The sequence below is a fragment of the Octopus bimaculoides genome, chromosome 20 (assembly GCF_001194135.2).
Source record: "Octopus bimaculoides isolate UCB-OBI-ISO-001 chromosome 20, ASM119413v2, whole genome shotgun sequence".
NCBI classification, from domain to species: domain Eukaryota; kingdom Metazoa; phylum Mollusca; class Cephalopoda; order Octopoda; family Octopodidae; genus Octopus; species Octopus bimaculoides.
In genome coordinates this window covers 35,362,973-35,370,354 of record NC_069000.1, presented here as the reverse complement: position 1 = coordinate 35,370,354, position 7,382 = coordinate 35,362,973, and the positions used below count along the sequence as shown (strand labels likewise).

The following is a 7,382-nucleotide window of genomic DNA, read 5'->3' as shown; positions in this document are numbered from 1 at the left end:
AAAAGCACCCACTACACTCTCTGAGTGGTTGGCGTTAGGAAGGGCATCCAGCTGTAGAAACTCTGCCAAATCAGACTGGAGCCTGGTGTTGCCATCCGGTTTCACCAGTCCTCAGTCAAATCGTCCAACCCATGCTAGCATGGAAAGCGGACGTTAAACGATGATGATGATGATGATGATGATGAGCATTTCATTTGGCAGAGTAATGTGAATGCTAAAAGATGAAAATGGATATAATATAACTGAAGAATTAAATTCGAGAAAATGTTGGTGCCTTTCACCTGAGCTGTTTCTGCCAATGCCAATCTGTAACAGAAGTGACATTTGCTGCCATCAGCTGTTGGATCACATCTATGCCATGAACCATATCAAGGATGAGAGCTTTTAGTTTCAGCTCAAGTATGTCTTCACATTTCACATTTTGCCTGGTAAGAACATCAAGCCTATGTTTGACTTCATGCAGGTATCCATTCAAGTTGTTTTGCTTGATAGCATTCTCACATTGCTGGGTGAATTGAATCTGCCCCACAAGACATAGAATCTGAAATAAGAAAAGTCACTCTTTATAGAGCAGAGCTAAATGCTACATTGTGATTGAGAACACTAGAGGTTATCAAAATTATATCAGTCTAAAATATGACCAAGAATATCAAATAGAGAAAACTTGTTTTCCAAAAGTGATATCAAAAATGGAATAAGCAGAACAAGAGGAGACACAAAAGTATAGAGATTTGCTGAAGGGGTCACAGGATGTGTTATGAAAGAATTTTGATAAAGAAACTAAAATAATAATAATAATACTTTCTGTTGGAGGCACAAGGCCTGAAATTTTGGGGGGAGGGGTTAGATGATTACATTGACCTCTGTGTTTCACTGGTACTTAATTTATCGATCCTGAAAGGATAAAAAGCAAAGTCGACCTCAGCAGAATTTGAACTCAGAACGTAGCAATGGGTGAAATACCACTAAGCATTTCATCCAGCATGCTAACAATTCTGCCAGCTCACCGTCTTAACTAAAATAATAATAATAATATTAAAGCTGAAGTGAAGACCAACATCCACAAGTATAACAATATGATATGCAAATAATGTCTTTTTTTACTTGTTTTAGTCATTGGACTGTGGCCATGCTGGGGCGCTGCCTTCAAGGGTTTAAAAAAGGCTGAGAGTTTATGTGTTAAACAGGAAGTGTGGTGTTAAAACAGGAAGTGTGTGTAAGGGAAGACAATTCTGTGGGTTTTATACTCTTCAGTTGGAGTTCTGGACTCTTTTTCAGCAGGAAGTTTATATCTGTTCTTAGAGAAACAAGAAGTAAATTTATATGTATTTTAATGGGTAGGCGGGAGAAGGGAATATGGTCACCGAGGAGTTTGTATGTTAAGAAGCGTTTGGAATTTCTACACAAGAAAGAATCAACAAGGAGAATCTTTTTATAGAGATAAGCATTAAGATAATATGACTCTCCCTAGACAAAACAAAATTTGCTTCAACACACGAGTTCACATAAAGAATCTGGCAAATCAGATTCGAAAATGAAGTAAAGCAAATAATGTTTTCTAAGAAGTAGAAGAAAAAATCAAAATCACAAGAGAATTGGTAAATTGGATTACCTGTGAAGGATAATTGTTTGGACCAGGTTGTCCTGTCTGGGATTCTCGCAGACAGTCTTTCAGTAAGTCTTTCAAGGTCTCTTTCATTTCTATAGCCAGGCTGTTCATCCACATCTGTAAAAAAACACACAAGATTTAAGAACAAAGAAGAATTAGTGGAATAAACTCCATCAGGATTTAGAATGGAATACACAATGGTGGTGGTGGTGGTGGTGCTGCTGTTGGTGGAGGTGTTGGTAATATTGTAGGTGGTGGTGGTGTTGGTGATAGAAATGATAGTGAGGTTGGTGGTGTTGGTTTTGTTGTTAGTAGTGTTGGTAGTAGTGGTGTTGGTATTGGTAGTAGTGGTGGTGGTGTTGATGTTGACAGTGGTAGTTGTGGTGGTGGCAGCGGTTGTGATAGTTGTGGTGGTGGTAGTGGAGGTGGTGATGTTTACCATGGTGAGTGAATCTGGTGTGGTGATAAACATGGAGGTGACAGTCGTCAAGGTGAACTTGGTGGCTGTGAATGGGGCGATGGCTAAGGAAGTGCTCATCACTACCACTCTCCTCACCCTCCTGATTATCATCATTCCCACAACCATCATTCTCACTACTACCACCACCACTACCACCACATGTATGTATGTGTGTGTGCACATGTATGTATGTGTGTTTTCATGTTTTGAGACTAGTTTTAACATCCAGTCCTCAGAGTTTTTCAGGTAGGTGTCTAGGCCAATTGTGGCAATCTTCATTGTTAATGCCAGTTGTAAAAGTCCACGGGCCTCCCTCTTTTCTTCTTCTTCTTCTTCTTCTTCTTATTATTATTAACCTGCTAACTTCCCAAGAGCTTTGATTATTTGGCGTCATAAAACACCTTTGACTCTGGAAACATTCGGTTGGTAAATTAATACAACAAGATTTGTCAACCATTAGTGTTTTCGTAATCAATTCGAAAATCCATTGCATGGGTGATTAGCCCATTCAACTTCACCAGAGCCCTGTTGGCCAGCTTTACCTGTTTCCATCTCTCACAACGAGGATGAGGGGTTGGGCTTTGAGACAGATGCTTGCGTAGTATACTTAAAATCAGATGGCCTGAACACATAAGCAATATGGAGCTATGGCAAAGAACAAATCAAGTTTCAATTAGGGAGCAAATATTTAAGAAAAAGTGGAAGTGGATTGGTAGCACAATTAGAAAGGACACACCAAATGTAGCGAAAAGTGCTTTACAGTGGAATCCGGATGGATATAGAAAGAAAGGTAGGCCTAAGAACTCGTGGCGTAGATTAATAGAAAAGGAACTAGAGAAAGGGGGACATTCATGGCAGAGTATAAGTACAGAAGTGAGAAATTATGCGACATGGAATTCAATTATAAGTGGCCTATACTCCGTGTTGGAGGGTTAAAGGCAAGGAAGGAATTAACCTGTTACCCACATAATTCCTAGCAGGAATAAGACTGAACCTGAGCCAAACCAAACTAATCATTATCTAAGTAAATATCAATATCATAAAATCAGGTTAGGGTAAGGGTTAAAGCTATCTTGCTGTAGCGGAGTGACAGAGAGAAAATCAGCTTTGAGAGGTTCAACTGGACAGGGACCTGGAGTGAAGTTTTGAGACAAGTTTTTGGAAATAAAGTATGTCTAATACGTATGCCAGTAAATACGGTACATAAACAGTGACCCTTAATATTGAAAATGTTGGGAACCACAAAAACAGATCATGACAAAAAGAGAAGCAAAACAAAAATAATACTGGTAGGATTTGAACCCAGAACGTTGAGGTATGTAACCCAAGAAGTAGGGTAAGACAATTCAGTCTGGTTGTGTCTGAAATAGCACAGACAGCTGGTAATTATTCTAACAGTAAATGCTGTTTACAGTGAGTTTATCATTAGAAGTCTACCGTTACGCTAGCAGTCTCTGTAATACTTTAATACTTACGAAATATAAAAAATCTTGATGGAATTGAGTTAAAGCTAAGTGCTAAAGATTAATGTGTATCAGAGAAAGGAGAGAAAAAGACAAATGAACGAAAAGGAAAAACTATTTGCAGTTTCAAGAGGTCTTATTAAAGGCAGCTTCTGGATTTGAAAGAGTTACTGTGGCGGTAGCATTAATACCGATTTCTTTTGCACTAGGCACAATGCCAATTCTTATATTGGGAAAGGATGTAGCCAGTCGTATTGACTGCAGCAGAAGCTCATCTGGAATTGATGCAAAAGCAGATAATAATAATAATAAAGGAGTCTCTGTTTAATGTATTTAGTCCAGATGTCTGCTAGTTCTGCTGTTTTACAACCGCCACATGTCTACATAATGATAACATACTCTTGTTGTTATTTAACTGCTGTCAATAAATGACTATTCTGCAGCATACAGAACAATGAGATAGTGATGATGATGGTGATAGTAGTGATGGTGGTGGTGGTGTCACTACGACAATGATGATGGTGATGATAGTAATGATGATGATGAAGGTGATGATATTGAATATAGTTTTTGATTTTTCTTCAGCCATAGGACTCCATGTCGTATAAGTGGCTGAAATATAACTGGCCAATTGAAATTTTCACAAAATAAAGACAGTACAGATAACAGAGGATCTAGTCTTTAAAGCCAACTAGTAAAAGTAGCAGGTGGGATGGTCATGGTTGTATTGCCTTTTATTATATCCCTCCCCTACTGATTATCATCATTCCCACAACCATCATTCTCACCACTGCCACCACCACCATCACCACCACATGTATGTATGTGTGTGTGTGCACATGTATGTGGGGCTGAATGAACAAAAACAATGATTAGGTAGTTGCTAAATGAACAAAAACATGGGGTTAAATGAACAAAAACAATGATTAGGTAGTTGCTTGATCTGCTAAATATAGCAGCTGACAACCTCTGCATCTTCCTTAAAATGTGGCCTAAATGTCAGACATTGCAATTAGACAAGCTTCTCTGATTATGGTTTTAGAATATGACCTTTAAGTTAAGTATTAAGAAGACCCATCAAGCCAAGTAAAATCACAGTTGTGGCAGATACTAGTGACATGCAAATGGCACCTGTGCTGGTGGCACGTAAAAGCACCCATTACATTCTCAGAGTAGTTGGCATTAGGAACGGCATCCAGCCATAGAAACCATGCCAAAACAAACTGGAGTCTGGTGCAGCTTTCCTGCTTGCCAGCCCTGGTCAAACCTTCCAACCCATGCCAGCATGGACAATGGACATTAAATGATGAAGATAATGATGATGATGATGATGATGATGATGATGACGATGTCTGAAGTCTGAAATATTAAAACAATATAGTCTGTGAAAAAGAATAGACAACCACATTCAGCACCTCTGTGTGTCCAATAAGACCACTGAAAGGGAATGAAAAATAAAAACATTTACTATCTATTTCCTGAACCATGGTTTCAAGCTATTTTCAGCAAAATTAAATAATTTGCTAGGCCAGCTATCATCAGCAGGAAATTATCGAAATTATCCCTAATTATGGTACCTTGGGAAAGTGTCTTCTGCTATAACCTTGGCGAATCAATGCTTTGTAAATAAATTTGGGAGACAGAAACTGTGTGGAAGTCCATCTGTCTGTCCGTACATCCACACATAAAAAAAAAGAACTTTATCTTAATTTTGAAAAATAAAAGAAGTACAAAAAAAACACATTATTTATATATATGCATGTATGTTTTTGTGTGGCTGTGTTTCTCCCCTACCACCACTTGACCATCGATGTTGGTGTTTACATCTCTGTAACTTAGTGGTTCAGCAAGAGAGACCAATAAAATAATTTATAAGTACTGGGGTTAATTAATTCAACTAAAAATTCTTCAATGTGGTGCCCCAGGATGGCCGCAGTCTAATGACTGAAACAAGTAAAAAATAAAAGATACACACACACACAAACACGTATATAGCTGCATGTATGTGTTTGTCTCCCGTCTATCACTAGATAATTGTTGTTTGTTTGTTTACATTCTGTAACTGAGCAGTTCAGCCTAAGAAACTGATAAAATAAGGACTAGACTTAAAAGACAAAACAAACAAATAGAGAAGTACTGAAACAAGTAAAAGACAAAAAGATCAAAAACGAAAGCCTTCCATGCAATGTTCCAATTACTGGCAGCTTACTTCCCTAATAGCAACATATATTGATTAAGTAATTGATTAAATTAATGATGTTGGTGCAACAGCTGTGTTCTATCATAACTGGACATTAGAACACAGTAATACGAATGTAGAGTGTACTACTAGACATAAGGAAACCAGGCCAGAAACACAAGTCAATGTGGAATGAGACAACCTCTATATGGTCAAGCAAGCTACTAGAAATAGCAGCTGAATCTCTGTCAAATACCACTCCATTGTATTAACCCCTTTGGTAGCGACCCACCTGAAATTGTTTCTGGTTCTGTAATAATACAAACACCCATCAAAATTTCCTGTTAATTTCTGTTCCAAATACCAGATTCAAGAATTTTTTACTGTTTAATTGTTTCAGTCTTTAGACTGCAGCCCTGCTGGAGCACTGCCTTAAACGGTTTGGGCACTGCTTTGAAAGGGTTGGGTGAACAAATTGATGCCGGTACTTATTCTATCAGGCTTGTCTGGGAATGTAAACAAAAACCACATTGTCAAGCAGGGGTGGTGGACAAATGCAAACACACAGACATACACACACACGTGCACATGCATGCACACACACAAATGCATGCATATATGTCATCATCATCATGAATTAATATCCACTTTCCTGGCTGGCATGGGTTGGATGGTTTGAAAAGAACTGATGAGCTGCAAGACTGCATTGAGCTCCAATGCCATCTTTGGCATGGTTTCTATGGCCAGACACCCTTTCAAACACTAACCACTTTACAAAGTGTACTAAGCCCTTTTTACATGGCGCCAGCAGCAGCAGCAAAGTTGCCATATGACATGCAACACACAAAAAAATAGGGAAAAAGGAAGAGGCCCAACAGTCAAAGATCATACCACTGGCTATGGCCACGATTACAATTTCATGGGCGCCATCACATGACACTGTCAATGGCCACGACTATGGTTTCACTTGGCTTCATGAGTCTTCTCAAACACAGCATATCACCAAGGTCTCGGTCACTTGTCATTGCCACCATGAGGCCTAACATTCAGAGATTATGCTACTGGCAATAGCTATGATCATGATTTCATAGGTGCCATTAATCATGCATTATCTTGTAGCTTTGAGATTTTGATCATGTGATTGTTTATTTTAAGAATTACATTGTAGGGTAGGTACGAGAGGTCAAATCTGTTCAGGTTCACCATAAAAACAGGTAAACTATTCAGGCTAGATATGGATTGTTTAAATGTTCTGGGGGTTAATAGTGATGTAATAAAAAAAACTCTAACGAAACCAGAAAGAATATAAGATGTAACAAACCTCAACATCATTGCTGATGAGAACTTGTTGACGAAGTGGTACCACCTCCCCATGCAATGACCTCATGGCAAGAATCTGGCTACAGTCATCATTAAACTGGACAGTATGAATGCCGGCAAACAATTTCTTCAGGTGGGTTTGGATTACATCAGGCTTAGTTGACTGGCCAAGAATCTCCAGCAGGTCCTCGTCTCCAATGAAATAAAAACGGGGAAATGAGGACCTTTTTTCCTGGAAATTGAAAAGCAAAACATAATTAATCATATATGTGTGTGCATGTGTGTGTGTGTATGTATATGTATGTATGTATGTGTATATATATATATATATATATATATATATATATATAT

General features: G+C 38.4%; 1 protein-coding gene across 1 annotated transcript in view; it reads right to left on the bottom strand.

Moving 5' to 3' along the window:
• Positions 1-7,382, bottom strand: part of LOC106875444 (cytoplasmic dynein 2 heavy chain 1) — a 297,845-nt gene that overhangs the window by 151,252 nt on the left and 139,211 nt on the right. Inside the window, exons 25-27 of the mRNA XM_052974965.1 lie at positions 7,033-7,263; positions 1,613-1,726; positions 282-541 (exon numbers count right to left, since the gene is read on the bottom strand). Coding sequence (XP_052830925.1) covers positions 282-541; positions 1,613-1,726; positions 7,033-7,263 — 605 coding nt within the window. The remainder of the gene's footprint in view (positions 1-281; positions 542-1,612; positions 1,727-7,032; positions 7,264-7,382) is intronic.